The 18,703-nt window shown below is 35.0% G+C and overlaps 1 protein-coding gene across 3 annotated transcripts in view; it reads right to left on the bottom strand.

The window, feature by feature from the left end:
- The window catches only part of RIMS2 (regulating synaptic membrane exocytosis 2), a 400,038-nt gene that overhangs the window by 189,654 nt on the left and 191,681 nt on the right, over positions 1–18,703 (bottom strand). For 2 of the 3 annotated variants that reach the window (XM_075085580.1, XM_075085581.1), the window contains 3 exons: positions 16,299–16,429; positions 13,314–13,485; positions 12,610–12,763 (listed from right to left, as the gene is read on the bottom strand). In XM_075085580.1, coding sequence (XP_074941681.1) covers positions 12,610–12,763; positions 13,314–13,485; positions 16,299–16,429 — 457 coding nt within the window. Of the gene's footprint in view, positions 1–3,369; positions 3,397–12,609; positions 12,764–13,313; positions 13,486–16,298; positions 16,430–18,703 lie in introns of all 3 variants that reach the window. The other variant, XM_075085579.1, reaches the window with a different exon arrangement.

Here is an 18,703-nt window from a genome sequence, read left to right as displayed (position 1 = left end):
ATGTCAAGAAGTCCTGCCTGAAATATGTAACTTCTGCAAAGAAATCAGATTATATTTATTCAAAATGTATTCCATTAACTTTCAGAAATGGAAGACTAGAAAGTGCACAGGTCAAAATCCTTTATTGAACTGAGTATTTGAAATACCAGTATAATTGCTGGTAGAGTAGTTTAATATTTCTTATAATTTTTGCAAGAGTAATTTCATCTGCTATATATTAATTTTAGATGGTAATTTTCTATTTAACCTATTGACAATGTAAATTTGGAGACTTAGGCTTCAATCCCACCATAGCCACATTTTTTCAAAATACCACGTCATTATCTAAGTAATTTGAACTACTGATCATAAAACAGACAAAGAACAATTCATAGTTTATCTGGGAGAAGTGACAATGAAGCCTCTCACAAATTATTCCAAAGGAATATTGCTAATTAAACTGTTATTTAATATTTTAATGAATATCATGAAGTGTTTGATAAATACTTTATAAACCATGGTACTTATTTCAGGAGCAATAAGATTAAATCCATTCTAACTTAAACTCAAAGTTCAGTAAAAAGTTTAAGCATGTAACACTCAGGACACCGGGTGCATCAAATAAATGCATTGGTGCCAATGGTTTGCATATAATTAACTTTTTCTTTGATGTATTTTAAACATAGGGAATGGCATTAATTAAGTCGCACTGCCATTTCACTGGAATACAGCTTATTAATGAAACATACTTAGGCATATTATTACCATTTTGTCTGATAACTGTGTGGTAACAGATGGTAAATATTGACTTCTGAATGCTTTCCACCAGGATTAATGCATATTACAGTTGCAGACTGAAGGCAAAATAGACCCATGCTGTATAATTACCTAGTGTAAGCCACATAAAAAATGCCTTAAGTCAGCATAACCCCAACCCCAGTGAATCAAAAGATATATTCTCATTCACTTCAGCAGGTTTTGGTTTAATAGCCTTAAACTAGCAATAAAACAGTTTTCCAGGCACAGCTTACCTAAGGGACAGTGGAGAAGATCCCCATCAGAATTTAATAACCCTCAGCATCCTCCTTCTCTCCTGCACCTACCTATTCCTTCCCTACCGCTGCTGCGCAAGCTACTATCCCACCCAGCACGACAACTCTGCAAGAGCACGTACACACTAGAACAATCAAATACTCATTTTTTTGTTAAATGTTCAAGGGCTGCAGTGTTGGCGGCCATGGAAAGCTTTAACAACTTCTGAATAAAAAGAATATGGAAATCACTGAAGAAATTTTTAGAGAATCGTCTTTGGATGTCCTAGTCCAGTGAGTGCTTAAGAGGCATTTGGACAATGTCCTTAAAAACATGCTTTAACTTTTAGTCAGCCCTGAAGCGGTCAGGCAGTTAGACTGGATGATCATCGTAGGCCCCTTCCAACTGAACTCTTTTCTATTCTATTCTATTCTATTCTATTCTATTCTATTCTATTCTATTCTATTTCAACAGAATCACACTTCTCTTCATAACAACATTCTAAATAACTGGTATTCTTCCAAATGAATGAAACAATATGTAGTCATAAATATTTTTTCGCAAGGCAACCTAAATCTGTGGAGAGTTTTGGAAGATCTGACTTCTACATGACAACGGAAGTTGGCACAGAGCTGTGCTCCACTCTGTTATTAAATCACAGGGGAAACAATGAGAGATATAATACTTTCTGAGCTTCATATATTGGCAATTGTTATTTCTGATATAGGCCTCAAGAGAAGACCAACACGTGAGGTTCAAAACTCTACTAAAGTCTATACGACCAACCAATATAGTTATCAGAATGGACTAGGCCACGGGATAGAATGAGAAACAAGATTAAGGTGAGTCAGCTTAAATACAGAAGGAAGTGCCAGATTTATGGCTCAGAAATTCTCCATTTTTCCTGTGGGGAAAAAAAAGGAAAGAGAAAGCAGGCTGAGCTCCTGAGCTGGGGATCCTGCCCCTTACAATGCAGAAAGCTTTTAGGTTTTGTGGACTCCTTGGGGGAACAAAGGGTAGTGAAGCATGCCTATAAGCTCCTTCCCTGAAGCTCACAGAAGGCCTTCACAATCACTTAAAGCAACTTAGTATTGCCTGTAATTGTTCTGTGTTCAAAGCTGACATCAAAGCAACCCTAAAATCAGTCTCACAACTGTCTTAAGAAGTTGCTCTCTCATATTCATCCAGTCTGTGCCTGAGGGTTCTTAGTGTGATCCAATTTCTCATGCAGTCCCACTGTCTCCATGTCAATCTGTCACTTTATCCTCCTGCACATAGTAGGTTTTTTTTAAAGATTTTTACCCATTTCATCTACATTGATAGAGGGGTATAAATAACAAATTTAATTAAGTTCCTACAGATCTTTGAAAATGATTACTGAATAGAAGAGAGAGATACAAATCAGAATACCTTAATGAAAAAGAAACACTGTCAAGCTAAAATTTGTGCCTAATCCACATATGCACAAGTCCACAGTCACCACAGCGAACATGGTCTCTTCCCATGTGAAAATATCGTAAAACATGAGAACAATGTGGGATTATTTCAGGAGAGAATAGAACAGAAGAAATATGGCAGACTAAAGGCAGACATAGTGAAAACTGGGCTTTATTAGTACTGCTCTTAGGAAACATCCTGTAGGGCTTTTGTTTCTCTCCACCATGGTATTGGATCTACTTTCTTAACAACATGTGTTTTATTTTTTAAACATAACTTAAAGATAATTAGATGGCCAATTCTCAAAGAGATTCCCATAATTAAAACTGCAGGAACTGCAAAAAGTCCTCATGAAATGCACTACAAAATTTAAGCTTGTAAAAACTGTACATTATAAATTTATTTATATTTAATTAAGGCAAACTCCTCAGATATAGCAACTGGATTTGTAACTGGGGAGTTAAATCTGTATGAAGCTGTAAAAATATGTTATCGGTATAAATACTGATTTTGCCAGTGCTTTGCTTACCCCATGTCTGTATTCTAAAAATACTTACACCAGTTCTCAAACAGCTGTAATGCAACAGTGTTCCTTTTAATATAGCTTAAGCAAAATAGCATTTTCCTAGTATCATTAATAAAGCTCACTACAGTTTACCTACCAAAGCTCTACCTAAAATAAAGGCAGGCAAAGCAAGTATAGTGGTACAATACCGCTCCAATATCAATTCTGAGATGTTAAGAATAGAGAAAGAAAGCCAACAAGAGACCTATGACTGAACAGCAGACAAGAAAAGCCAAGGAACATTTAAGCAGTTTAGCATCTGCACAATAGGTAGCAAAAGCGCACCAATAAAGTATCAAATTAAATTTTGCGTGTATATGGAAGCAACAAGCATTTCTGGCATGCTGAAAATTTACCTGAATTATATGAATATAAGCCTTTATCTGGAAAACAAATATTGAAATGAAGTAGTGTCAGGAAAAATACATGAATCAATACATGTAACAGGGATGGTTAGAACCTTAAACTTCATTCTAATTGCTTCTGGAGACTGAAGAATTTGATATTGTGGGACACATTCATTCAAAACAATAAAACTCAAGCAGCTAGGAGAAATTAAACCACAAAAATGCCAATCACTTCTGGATCAACATTTATACTCAGTAGTCACAGGGGACTAGTAGAGCTATTACAGTCATTTCCAATTCTGAAATACAACTGCACATTTACTATAAGCAAGTGTTTAAATTTTTAAGGGCAAAACATATATTCAGCTAGGCATATGATACAAGCTGCTACCCTTAAAGTTACTGCACACTGCTGTTGGCACCTCAGCAGGAAGTTACTACCAGAACTTCCCTGAGATGTAGCTATGAGTCCTACTTTAAATTTAACAGACTCAGAAGTGGTGTTTCAGCCAATCTTCTGTCCCCAGCTAGATCTTGATTTGGTAAATAAGGACATGCATTAATACCTTATCTACATATCATTGTTACCAGTGAATTTAAGAGTCCTTATGTGAGCACAATGATTAAATACTTCCAATATCTGATTTATTGTTTGCATTCCTTAGGTTTATGCATTTTAACTTTCCATACAACCATATCAGTTTTTCTAAACTTGACAATATAATAGTATGCAAACATCTAGACAATTACGGAAATGTGAAACATTACTTTGCGTTTGCAGGTTTTGTTGGTGTGACTTCAATAAGGTAATATGAAGAAGTCAGAGTAGCATGAATAGTGTCTTGCCATTAGCAAGACATTATGAATGTTTTCATTCTTTACAGTTGAACAGGTCACAGACATCACCTTAAATATTAAAATGTGACAGTCTGTGAGTAAATTATGCACCTCAGATGACAAAACATGACAGTGTTAGAGGAAAAATGAAAAATTCAGTTTCTTGCCTGTTAAGAATTCACTTGATGACTAGGTCCTTTTTGGCAAGTCACACTTTTTCTGACTATTTTAATGCGTAGACCATATCACTAAATCATCTACTGCTTATAATTTCTAAATCTCTCTGTTTTCAAATTGGTTTTCTTAATAAACATAATTAATTTTTATGGCACAGCTCCAGAATTCCATTAGGATACATAATTTCAAAGGAATAATAGGGGGGGTTTTCAGCATCATTTACAAACTTTTAGATGTGAGGTTTAGTGGATAACCTCTCTAATATTTGTATTCCTTGGTATTAATCTCTTCTAGTTATTAATTTCATGAAAGACTGACTCTACTTTGTCTATAAAATTATGAAAAACAGAGTATGGGGAAGTTTTCTAGTTTACTCCAGCAACATCAGAAAGTCACCAGAGGTTCCAGAGTACCATAAAAAAAAATTCTTTTTTTAAAAATCAATTAACACAGTCTAGAAATAATTTATATGATTAAAAAGTTATGGGTTTTCTGAATTTAACTTCTGGAAAGAACTGTAAAAGGGTAGAGCTTCTTGAAGAGCACAAGAATATAAAAATACTGAGACGATGATGGAAGTGAGGACTAAGGAAGCCATGTTTGTTTCTGTACGGTTATAACACTGAAAGTAAAAACTCAGAATAGTATTAAACCCATCTGAAAACTTCATCAGAACCATCACACTGCTATATGATAGTTTATTATGCTTCAACAATTGAAAAAAAAAATTCACACTATCTTTAGCCAGGAAAGGAAGCTACTGTATGGACCTATATGTTTTAGAATCTTGTTAAAGGTCACCTGACTTGCTATTTATCGACTGCCTATCAAGGTTACTTTACCCTATCCACTGAGTTATTTCAACAAAGAACATTGCTTTTCTGTCATCTTTACATGACATAAGAGTAGTTTGATAACATGATTCTATCAAGTAACTAGAGCAAGAGCATTAGAAATAATCAAATTCCTTTAAACTGATTCAAAACAGGATTTTAAGTATTTTTGTAGTTTAATTAAAATGTAATAAAGTTTATTCTAAAATTTTCAACCAGCACAGAATTAACATTTTAAAGAACTTTCTTTTATTAGGGAAAAGAAAAATATTGTTATAGTTTAAGGCCTTTTCAGACACCCCTGTATCATGCTAAATACCTTTTAATTAAAGTATTTAATAAACCATAGATGTACAATAAATATAATAAATAAATCATAGGTGTATAATAAATACAATACTGGTATATATATCCATATTCTATGAACAAAACATCAATGCATGCAAACAAAGATAACATGCCCAAGGCCTATGCTCGATAAAAGAAAGAGAAAAATCAAGGAAGAAGCATGAAAGAGAAATATAAGAGTTATTCTTGCTCTCTAGGGTAACATTCTTAGAATATATTCATCATTCACAGTCTGTGCCACTGACCATAAAATGCTCCATATTATAATTTGAAAAAAGGTCACTGATGCATGTTTCCATTAAGTACAACTCACTTATCCTAGTAGTGAACACCATTACTCTAATTCCCTCAAGTAAGATTCAGTGACATTGATTTAAAATTATCATACTGACTTACCATATTCACTACAAACTAAAAGAAAATTGCTGAGATGGCAAGATCCTCTTTCTGCAGTAAAATGAGTCTCTACAGAGTTCCAAGGAAGTCAACGGCTTTTACTGGGAGACTGAGGTTTGAAATGCAGTGCTCAGATTTCATAGGGTTTCAGATACATTATAATTATTATAATTATTATTAAATATTAATTATTTTGGTAACATCAAGTGTATTGCTTAATGTTCTACAATACAGACTTGAAAATTTTAACACTTAAGTAATGGAAGAGAGGGCTTGAATTAACAGTTATAACATTCAACTCATCTTTGATTTGATGGTATAGCCACAGAACTCTAAAACAAGCCCCGCAGCACCCAGAAATGACAAGTCCATCTAAAATGTTTTTCAAAAATTAATAAGCAATGGGGTCGTTTATTTGAAAATTCAGTCCACCAGTTTGGTTTTTCTAGTCAGATGTAATATTTAGCACGTTAAAGTCTCAGCATTGCCCCAGAAAATATAGTCTGACTTGGGAAAATGTACAAAGCTCACAAAAGATGACAAAAACTTTCCATGTGATTCAAAACATTTTGTTTATGCATTATAGAATTTTTAATGAAATAATAAATAAAATGCAGACAGGAATGTTATATATAGGTTTTTTTGCACACTATATGTGGATTTTTTTGTAAAACATAACTATACTCAATTTTTGTTCACGTAGTTTAAATATTCATTACTATAATTTCTCTCCCTTAAGATATTTTTTATATGCCCTAAGAATCATGAAACTCCAGTGAATGGAGTCATCAATGACTTTAATTCTAAAGGTAATGAAAGTCAAATTCTCTTTAAAAGAAAGCTACTTCACAGACTATTTATTTACAATTATTCTGATCCTGACTGATTTTTGTGGTGTTCAGTTATTGAAAAAATACAATTTGATCCACAACTTTGGACTTCCATATGCTGATTTCCAAACATTGTCATTTCTAAAGTCTCTTAGACCTTGTTTTCAGCTGAGTTTATGTCACATAGATTTACTACTTTTCCCTTAGTGAGGATGCTCAAAATATAAAATTTCACTTTTCTTTTTTCAAACCATATTGCTCATTCTCATGGCAATTAAAAGCTGTCCTTCTACTGCTGTACATACACATGCTGTAATTAGACACCTGAAAATATCTGGGTTTACCATTATTTTCACATTTCTTCCCTTGTGTTGGCATTTAGCTGTTATCTACACTGTACAGCCACTCTCTGTAGTCTGCTGATCAATAATTCGACAGCTTGGTTTTAAAGCTGCAAAATCTGACTTAGAAAAATAGTGTTGGTTACTTTTTAATCCTAAGTAATGAGAAAATTATTAAAATACTTGGAGTAAACCAAAACCTGCTTCTAAAACAAATTTGGAGTCAATACAGAACTAAAAACAATTGCTGTTCTTCAAAATACACAATAACCCAGTACTCTTTATCAACTAAACAGTACCAGCTCGCACTGCACAAATGTAGACATTACATGGACATAACTGTAAAAGATTGAATAAGAATGTCTCAGATCAAATTTGACCTGGTCTGTTATCTCTATATTCTGGGCGCCATGGAAGGAAAGTAATTTTTGATTTGCAGTTCCATGGTATAAACCCTGCTTGATTTCTGTATCAGTCCTAAATGAATAGTAATACTAACAATAACTTCCATCCCATTGATCCTAACAACTATGGACACAACATTCAAACCACGTTCAGTTTTCAGTCCAATCTGTAGTAAACCTCTTACCTAATATGAGATGGAACAATAATACTGTGGCCTAGTCAACAAAAGGAATTCTCAAATCTTTCTTGAAATAATCTTTAATTTTCTGTTTACAATCTCTTTTCAGAGGCAATATAAAAAGAACTCCAGTTTGCCTTTAATTCTAGTTAATGCAGCCTGCAATTCTTAATGTAAGGCTGATTTTATGTCAAATGTTAGTGAAAATGAAGCCATTTATAAAATTCACTTCAAAAGTTCAGCATATCAAGTAAAATAGACCTACTCATTATCTCACATTCAACATAAGAAAAAGCTTAAAATATACTCGTTGGATGAAAACCAGTTTATGAAAATACAAAATATAATTAGCTGAAAGACCTACTAGGTCATAATTCTATATTAGTTCCAGTTTCTAAGTAGAAGTCTTTCAGAAAATACTAAGGAAAAAGCATGGTAATGATCCTTCATCACTAGGAAGTTAATGGATTGTATGGATCACACAGCTGGGCAAGAGAAGGTAGACAGCTGGCTTAGATCACTCTGGACCACAGCATAATGCCCACTCAAAGATATTGAGATAAATGTATGTAGAAACTAAGCTACTGCCTCTGAAACCTTGTTCCTAAAAAAACAGCATATGAGGCTCTGTGGGAAGCTTGCACTTTGTGACTGGCTATCTATAAATACAGGAGTTCAGTCTTCAGGGTTGACAGTCTGCTTTTCGTTAGGAATGCTATAATTCAATGATATTAAAAAGAGAATAGAAGTAAGTGGTAAGTGTAGGTGGTTCTTTTAAACTACCTTCAGAGAATACCACTGTATTGTCTTCAGATATATGTATTTATAGCAACTTGGCAATCATGAAGGTAAAGCTTAGATATGTAGATACGCATTTATACAAACAACCAACCTTGCAATTCAAAAGCTCTCTCATGTTATTTCCCACACTAATAATTTTTGGGGACATGCAGTAAAGTACTTCATATTGTACTCACTAATTCTATACATAGAGGCATAACAGAAATGAACAAAAGGTGGGAGGACTGAACTGCTCAGAATTTGCAGCCCCAGAAATCAAAATCAGCCTACTGTGTAACAGCACAGGAAGTCTTCTAATATGTGCTTTGAAAAAGACAGACAAACTTGCTAGACATGCCTTGTCTTCACTCTGGAGAATTTTTTCATGTTGTCATAATGTGCCACTGGATAACACCATCTCTTTCATCATATACAACAGTTGTTATTGAGGGATACAAAAAGAGCTTCAGGCACAAGAAACTAAGACACTAAGTTTTACTTAATATTCTTTTGAAACCTCAAAAAATAAGTAAAACAACCAGACTTTTCTATGTTATTATAAATATTAATAATATTTTAATATTATTGATAATATAATTAAAATAAATTTCAATATTATAAGTTATAAATTTATTTATAGGTCTATTATTTATTCTTATTTATATTATTAATATTATTAAAATGAACTTTAATATTTAATAATATTGTTATATTATGCTGTTTATATTATAAATATTTTACTTACTGAAGCAAACAGTCATAAGATGTGCTGTCTGCCCTTCACCAGTCCCCTGGTGATGATGTTTAGGTTGGGAAGGGATTTTTGGAGGTCATCTGGTACAACACCTGTTTCAGTCTTGGCCAGCTTACATTGCATTGCTTACAGTCTTGTCCAGTTGAGTTCTGGATATGTCCAATAGGATATTCCACCTCCTCTTTGGACACCAAGGAATACTTTTATTTACATACTTTTATTTCCATTTCAGAGGTGTGACACCAATTAAAAGAAAATTGTTTTTTTTAATTGCTAAATGGATTCTGCTACCATTGCAGAACTCTGGCCAGATGCTAAATTTCCATTTGGATGCCTTTCCGGTCCCCAGAAAGGAGAGATTTTTATTCCAAGAGACCTTGTTCTGCACATGTAAAACTATCTGTTTAAACTGAAAATTATTTATGACACACAAGGATTCAAGAAGTGTGTATATTCCCAGGACAAAAGAGAAAATCCTTCTTACAGATTCTCAAGCTCAGTACGAATGCAAATAGCATAATTTATTGTAGAAGCATGTGAATCTCTAGCAATCACAGTGAACGTCTGACACTGCTTATTTGGCTGAAGTTTTTAGAACCTCATGTTGTCTAAGTACTGCTCTGGGAACATCTTAATTGAAAAGCAGGTCTTCAACACCAAATCTTAGTGTTTCACCAAACCAGAAATTTTGATAAGTCTTGCCCTCTGCATTTCCAGACAGGCATATATGATGGTTCAGTTGAGTACATTAGTATCAGTATTAGTATTTGAGGGAATAGTAGATATACTATTATAGAATCACAGAATCCCAGGTTGGAAGGGACCTCAGGGATCATCTAGTCCAACCTTTCTAGGAAGAGCAGAGTCTAAACAAGATGGCCCAGCACCCTGTCCAGCCAAATCTTAAAAGTGTCCAACGTGGCCGAGTCAACCGCTTCCCTGGGGAGATTATTCCAATGGCTGACTGTCCTCACTGTGAAAAATTTCCCTCTCATGTCCAATCGGAATCTCCCCAAGAGCAACTTGTGTCCATTCCCCCTTGTCCTCTCCATGGGACTCCTTGTAAAAAGGGAGTCTCCATCTTTGTAGCTACCCCTTAAGTACTGGTACATGGTGATGAGATCCCCTCTGAGCCTGCTTTTCTCAAGGCTGAACAAACCCAGTTCTCCCAGCCTATCCTCATATGGCAGGCTTCCCAGTCCTTTGATCATCTTGGTGGCCCTTCTCTGGACCCCTCCCAGCCTGTCCACATCCTTTTTGTATAGCGGGGACCAGAACTGTACATAGTACTCCAGGTGTGGCCTGACAGTTGCTGCTTAGAGTGGGATAATGACTTGTCCCAGTACTGAGAAATCCAGGATCTAGAAATTCTGGGGAATGCAACAGCTTCCTGCCTCTCTAGCCCATAGCCACAGTAACCATTCCAGCTTACGGTACGATTGGCACTCCTGCCACATGCTTCCCCAGCCATGGAGTGTGTGGTAGCAGCCGGTACAGCTGGTGCTGTTGTGTTTCTGAGGAATCCTCACTGTGGTACCATGTCACCTGATGTGTTCTTTCCTGCCCAAGGCATATCCACAGCAGTGGATGGCACAAACCTTTCTGTGGTATGTGCAAGCCTTGGGCTCAGCTTGAACTCTAATGAAAGCAAGTCCTGCAGCACATGCTTTCCCTGTATGCCAGCTGGTGTGTCCCAGATAAACATAGCTGCTATGCCAGTGTTTGGAGGGGGTGGGAGTGTATAAAACAGCGGGGACCCATGCCACTGAGGTCACTGAACTTCCAATTGAATTTAAATTAGGCTATTATTGAAATACTAATGGTATTAGTACTAGTATTAGTATTAGCACTAGCATTGGTATTAGTATTGAAAAAAAAAATTATTGACTTTCAAATTTTGAGTCAGTATCATTGAACAGATCTTTAGTCAAGTATTACAACAGTCTTTTCCAAAATAAAGCAGTTACTGTTTTATTCATTCTTCATGGCAATTATTTGTTGCACAAAGAGGAATTACTATAAACAAACAGGGCTTATTTGCAGGACTAAATATTTCCTGAAAACCAGAATTTCACTAACTTTACACAAAAACAGATACTGAAATATCCAGCTGGTCTGTGAAAACAATTTTACATGGAAGATTTAGCTTTCTAAAATGTGTTACAAGATGGCAGAAAATATAAAAGAAAAATAATTTTAAAACTTTACTTAAACAACTGTCATGGTACTTGAGAAGACTGAAGAGGACTGAATTGAAACAGAACTCCCTACCTGTTAACTATTATTTCTTTTCTCCTTTTGGGGTTAAGTACAATCTTACAGCTTGAAGTCTATGCACTATAACTCTCTGTTAATGTATCTATGTCAGAATATTATGATATGGAGCATTTTAATCCTTCTCACCATCCAGTGCACAGACACATATACTGTCAACTACTTGAAATACTTTTATACAGGGGATTAATTATTTAATAGAGAATCCACATAGATCATATGAAATATCCAAGCTAGTTTCGTGGCTAGACACACATGTTTCTGTGAGTTTTTGTGTAATAAATGCACACATACTCACATAAAATGACTCAAAAAAACCCCAAAGAATTCTTAGAAATACTTTTTGGTTTGTTAGGGGGTTTTTTTGAGTTTTTTACATCAATGTGAACTGGTATTTTATAAAATTAATTCAGTGAAGGATAGCTTTAAATCACTGACAGTACTGAGCAGTTAAATTAGAGAAACAATGAAGTATTAAGGGAACAGATTTTCACCCTTTACTGTCCTATTCTTATGTATCTATTTTTATTAGCATATCGTATATATTCTATTTTCAAAATATCTGCTGATACCATCAGACTGCTGTGGATCAAGTATATGAAACTCTACAAAACATACTTTTAAGAGAAATTCCATTTGTGAATGTAACTGCATAAAGTACCATCAAATCAAGGCAACAGACCACTGTATCAATTTAGCTACATATGATGTTATATACAGTTCACTTTCTTTTTAAGAAGTATGAACTAAAGAGAAAGGTACTGCACATTCGCTTTTGGTTAAACAATGAAATGATAAACATACTATAGAAGACAGGATTTCAAGATAAAAACAGCACATTGCAAAAGACCAAGATAATTTCCTCAAGCTCAGGATCTCGACTAGGTAGCCTCATATGAAAAAAATGGTGTATTGCACAGTGTTCAGTATTACCACTTATAGCACATCAGACTGTCATCAGTAATCAAAAATGACCTAATTCATAACAGCTACAAATGAAGACATAAATTCTGTCAGCTTCCCATCTACAAGAATTTAATATACTTTACACATTCATTGCAATGAACTATACGCGTTGTGTAAAGTAACAACCTACTTTGTAACCTCCGTGTGGGACTCTCGCCATGGAGCTGTCTGCGTGGCAAATATGGTGAGGGATGGGGAAGTGGCAATGATGAGACATCATGCGTTTGAAGTTTGTACCAGTGAGGTTCATCATCTAGTAATGCTGTCTCTAACTCAATAAGAATCTAAAAAAGAAAAAATGGTTAAAAGTAGGAAAGCATTACATAACAGAATATTTCAAAATAGGTATGTTCATAAATGTTATTCTATTATTCTCTTATTGTTAAGGTCTTTGAAGTTTTATAAAAATCTTGCATTTAATAGGAAAGGAGTTCCTGTGTCTTTTACAACACTAAATATACAAAAACTTTTCACAGAACCTTTATTACCTTATGACAACCTTTACAGCATTCAAATATCTTGTAGCAAGTTAGTCAGCAACATTCCAACACTTTTGTAAAATACAACTACGGGTAGTATGGATTTTAATGAACAATTCTAAAAGAAATTGAGAAACCATGTGCACAATGTTACTAAATCAGAACACAGAAAGAATCTCATATAAGTACTAAGTGCAAGATCACTATTTGTTTATTACTAAGTGAAATAAGGACAAATACAACAATTTTTAAAAGTTTTGCTTTGCTACATTTAATAATTTTTTCAAATATACTGTATCTAGACATAAATATGTAAGCAACTGTATTTCTATAATAACTACCAATAATTGTATACCTCTCCTAAAAATTCACTTTCTTCCTCTCGAACTCGTGCTTGGTCCCAAAGAGTAATTTCTAACATTCGTTCTCTAAACTCTCTTCGATGAACTGGAGAATAAATGAATGTCTGATTCCACTTAGGCTCCAATGTTTTCTTTACTGTTTTTGTTCTTCTTTTATTTTTATCACTGCAAAAAACAATTAAATATTAAAAATGTTCAAAAGACCATTATACTGTAAGAAGTATATCATGGTAAGTAGGAACTCTTAAATCAGCAGTACATTTTGTAGTATTGTGGGCACTATAATCTACATCAGGATTAGTCCTTTATGATAAAATAAAACTCAGTGCATATATTGAAGATAATTCATAACTTCATATAAAAAATAAAGTCAGGTGATTTCCAGTTCATGTGCCAATTCCAATTTTAAGAAATTCCCTGAAAAACAGAAATATTTTCATATTGTTTTGGAAATAGCATTTTTTTAAAGCAAAATATGCTTCTGTAAATAGGATTTCCAAGAGGCAAAGTCTGACAGTAGAACATGTATGCAGACAACATTGGGCATGGAAAACTCTGCATTTCAGATGAACAAGCCAGCTGGTTCACTCAAGCTTCCAGTCCTCCAGTGGCTGCTCTTAAACTGCAGAGCAGGAGAGAGCAGCTGGCCCACATGAAGGTCAGGGAGCTGCAGGCGGTGTGGGGCCTCCTTCGCAGGGTTTTTCTAAGGGCTCCACAGCTGGGAAACCAGAAGCCCTGACAATGAGTTACATGTCTTTTTCTAGCAACACCTGAAGGAACAGTGTTCTCAAAAAAAGCTGTTTTGGGAATAGCTCCCAAAATCTTTTGGGTCACCCCAAGGAACCACCCAGGTTGAAGGTTGGCCTCATGTTTCAGAGCCTAGTGGGGTCTCCGTGCAAAGCTACTATGGAACTCATGGCTCTGGCTCCAGGGTGTTGTTGAAAGCAATGTGTTTTGCAGAATATTCCTGCTTGAAAGAATTAATATTTTCTGATGGAAACAAGTTTTGCTGGAGAGCACCCACGCTGCTTCGACTGAGAATACTGCCAAGAGTTCTCATAACAATGCTTAATTTTAAACCTGCTGATTGCTGCATAATGCAGCTGTGGTACTAATTTATCTGGTTTTTTTAATATGGCAATGCAGATAATATCCATTTGCTAATACTTGCAACTGTAATATAGTTATCGTATTTCTGAACTGTTACTTAGAAGCTGGATCAAAATATTAACTAAGAAATAATATTTTTAGACACATTGTTAAAACAAATAATGTAATTATTTATATTATAATAAAGATTTGTTTACCCTTGAGAACTGAAATAAGTTACATTGGACAAGCTTTTCCACTGAAATTTGTTTAATCAAAAAGAGTTCATCTTCATCTAATTAAATGCTTGACTTATTTAAATGTATTTTACCTCTAGCATGTTTCCTTCTACTACGCAATAAATATATTGTTGCTTACTTAGCTTTTACCTCTAAGGAAAGGAAAATGAATCTGCATGTCAGAAAAAAAAAATGCAATTCAGTAAGACAAATTGCTGATCCTTATATGTGATAGAAAACACATACAATAATTAAAGAAAAAGTTCTAAATACTTCACATAAATAGGAAACAACAGTGTAGTGTAATAAAATCTAATGTTATGTAAATTTTTGTACCTGTATACTTGAAAATACTAAATTAAATATTTTTCTTCTATCTATTTTTAGTTATTACAACTTAGATCGTGAAGCATTCTGAACACAGGAATTTTTGGTAGCTTTATTTACCTTGAAAAAGCAGATATTTTAAGCAGACCTGATTCCCAATTTATCACAGCTTCAGTATCTCCAAACACACTACAGCAATTTGAATAAACTAAGAATCTAGTCTAGCAGTTCAAATATTGGAGAGCCCAAGACAACCCATCCAAAAACTATTTTTCATCAATGATACAGCAAATTATGTGGTCACAGAAAATTTTCTTGTCAATATATGGTATACAATGAAACTGGAAAAGCAGAGTCTTCCAAATTTGTGAATAGCTAGAATTCCTGCTGAAGTCAAATGGTACTGGAGATAGTTAAGAACTTCCCACTTTAGCTATTAGAAAAAGCAAAAGATGTAGAAATATAAACTGTAAAGTAACATCTTATTCTACAGATTTAGCAATCCACTGGCCAATCTTTTATATAGTGAATCAGGTTAAATCTTTGAATTGTTTGGCTGATAGACTACAAAATAAAGCTAAACATGTCCACCTACTAATGCAATCTAATGAAATACCAATAAAAAAGATAAACTGGGGAACATATTATCCCCTTTGCTGTTCTTCCCACTACCTAAGTTGAAATGGCAGAAAATCATAGACTAAAAAATGAAAGACCTATTGAGGAATAAGGGTCACAACCACCATTTAATTTTCCCTAAATGGGTATATAATGCCAGTCCAGTTTAATATCAGTCCTGTGCTTTAGGGGAAGTTTTCAAAGTACGTCTGGGAAATCTCAACTGAGTCCCCTTCAGCCTTAACTCTTTTATACAGTGATATGAAATCTATGGGTTTCAGATGCCAAACCTGTTCCTTCTTTGCTGTGTGAATGTGCAGCAAACCAAACTGCTGGACTATCAGCCCAGAAATCTGTGAACCTAACTTTGTAGCATTTTCTTTGGACTAGACAGGAATAACTGTCATAGGAAATAAGGTCATTATAAAACACTAACAACATGCTTTGCAAATAACAGACCCCTGTGCAATGGTGTATGCTTACCCTTCCTTTTCGATTTGGTATTTAATAAAATAAACAGTGCAAGTGAGTTTGTGTTAAGCATTCGGACACATTGCTGTTACATAACTTTTTCAATAAAGAAATTCCAAACTGTAAGATTTTTCTGTATGTATGTATTTATAACCACTAAACTCAGCTGTGCATGCTATCTGAGTATCAGAATAATTCTTACTCAAATGTTCCTTGTCTTTGTATTCACCCTACCTTCTGTCTGGAAGAAAGTAAATTTTAACATAAGGATTCCTTGGCCTCCCATCTTCCCTTGAAGGAAGATCCTTTGCTCCCAAAATTGTCACTATTAACTGATGGCCAACCTTGTCATACCACAGTTTTATCTGTAATGAGAAAACATTAATTAGTGAACTCATTTCTACAACAAAGTAGCATATTAATCCTTAAAATTAATTTTGCTCATAAGCTTCTATTTATATTGGTTACTTAAACAGAACGTGTCATATTCTACTTTGTATTTATAACAAGGCATAGAGATAAATTAGTACTATAATAGCTTCAGTATGTACCAGGAGTTACTCTTTTTTAAAAACCCTGTACAATAAGTACATTATTTCATACTAATTGTTTTTCATATGGTGCTCTGGTTAGGATTATTTTCTCTTGGCATTGATATTGTATTACTTGCATTACTGATATATGGTATCCATATATATATACATTTCTAAGGAGTTTATGCACAATGAATGAATGAATTTTTCATGTCCTGTTGTGCTGGAAAGACTATGGGATTAGACCATAAATATTTCAAATCTCTAAATGTTTTTCAAGATGCAGAGACTCATACTGAAAACATCTAAGCCCTCCAGAAATTGTAAGAGAGGAAGGCTCAAGAGTCCAACTCTCTTCACAGTCCAACTCAGCAACAACAAGGCAAAACCTGCTATTACTCATCTGTAGAGATTATTATTGATCAGTCTTAGACTTAGTCCTTTTTTACTACAGTCATTAGAAGCTACTATTTAGCTATTTTAGTTTGAATGATATAGCTGCAAGTAACTTATTCAAGGAGAGGATAGATCTACTTAAGAGCACTCACTGTGGAAGTGGGGAAATGGTGCAGTTACGACAAAACAAAGCTTTCCAAATAGCCAGGGAGTCATGGTGGTACCACTGCAGTACCATTAACTACAGCTGACAGAGCAGGCTCTCTTCATGGGGAGTTTGCCCGAGACAGAGGACACACTAGGACATTTAAAGGAAACATTGACCCTGCCTGAACTTCAGGGAATCAAAGAGGATAATGCTCAGCTCCACACCTAATCAAACAGTGCACCTTTAGACATGAATATACCCTAGGTAAGGTAAACATAACCAGGGCAAGGTGCACTTGGAGCCTATCTCACATAATTTCAGAGACAGGGTCTCCAACTGCTGTCACAGCTCCTCATCTTCAGCATTTCAGTCACTTAAAGAAAGCTCTTGATCCAATTTTCCAGACTTTTCACCCACTAACAAGAGGCTGATCTAGCTTTCTGCCATTCCTAATACTTCAGTGAGACTACACTAAGATACACCAACTCAATCAATGGTGGCAGCGTACTTCTTCCTTCTCCATTACTTTAGATCCTGCAACTCCTGTGGCCACCAACCAGCAGTGTTTGAATGGATATTAAAAAGGGGAGGATACCTGTCGCCTATTCTCATGCCGTTAGCCCTACTTCGTACTTTACAGGTTTCTGGTACTAACAGTTAAAGGGTTCTGTGGCTACTAAATCAGAAAATTGTGTGAGAGAAATTATCCTTATTACATTAGATTCAAGAGAGTTCTAGATGTTGTTCCTACATTCCTGCAGAGCAAGGGTCTTTGTCAGTATTTTTTCTAAACTGAGAATTATCTGGAGTATAGGTATCTTTACCCAGCTACAGATCACAAGTAGAAAGCTTTTCACCAACTGTATGAGCCCAAACCAAAGCTTTAATGACCTCTGAAGTACAAGTTAACTTATACGTTCTCTGACACTAAATGTATCCACCCACAGGCTTCCTTGGGAGTCCTTGAGCAAAGGACAGACTTGGCTAGTCCCACACCCCAGGGGCAGTAGCACTGAAGACAATCTTCATCTGCTTTTGTGGAAAAATTATCCTTGCTTAAGCAGAATGCAATGTATTTGTGATCCAGACATTATCACAAACTGTGATTGAGTGAAGGTGAAATAATCCAGACATGGGTGCCAAAAATATAACCAGAATTATGCATTCATATTCAAACTAAATTTTTCTTTATTATATTTGTTTCAGACTGGACTTTTGCAGGAAAACTTTAGCCAAAATGTTTGGAGAATGGCTCTGAGCAAAAAGTTAAATCACCAGACGCCATTTCTTTGACATGCTCTAACACCTGAGTTTTGGAACAGGAACTTGAAATTTGCATTGACTTATATCTCCTACTTTTCTCTTGATGCTCTGTGATTTGGAAAAACTTGTACATAATGGGCATATTTTCCCCTGTAATTCCCCATAATTTGCCTTGTTACAGGAAAGGTCAGGAGGCAGAATTATGACCAGAAAGTCCTCTGCTTCCTGTCTTCACACTGCTAGCACTCTAGTATGCAGCACAGGCACTTGTAACCCAAGAATTCATTTGACTTGGATGC

The sequence above is a fragment of the Phalacrocorax aristotelis genome, chromosome 2 (assembly GCF_949628215.1).
Source record: "Phalacrocorax aristotelis chromosome 2, bGulAri2.1, whole genome shotgun sequence".
In the NCBI taxonomy this organism is placed as follows: domain Eukaryota; kingdom Metazoa; phylum Chordata; class Aves; order Suliformes; family Phalacrocoracidae; genus Phalacrocorax; species Phalacrocorax aristotelis.
Note: the sequence above shows the minus strand (reverse complement) of the source record. Positions and strands in the feature narration are given on the sequence as shown.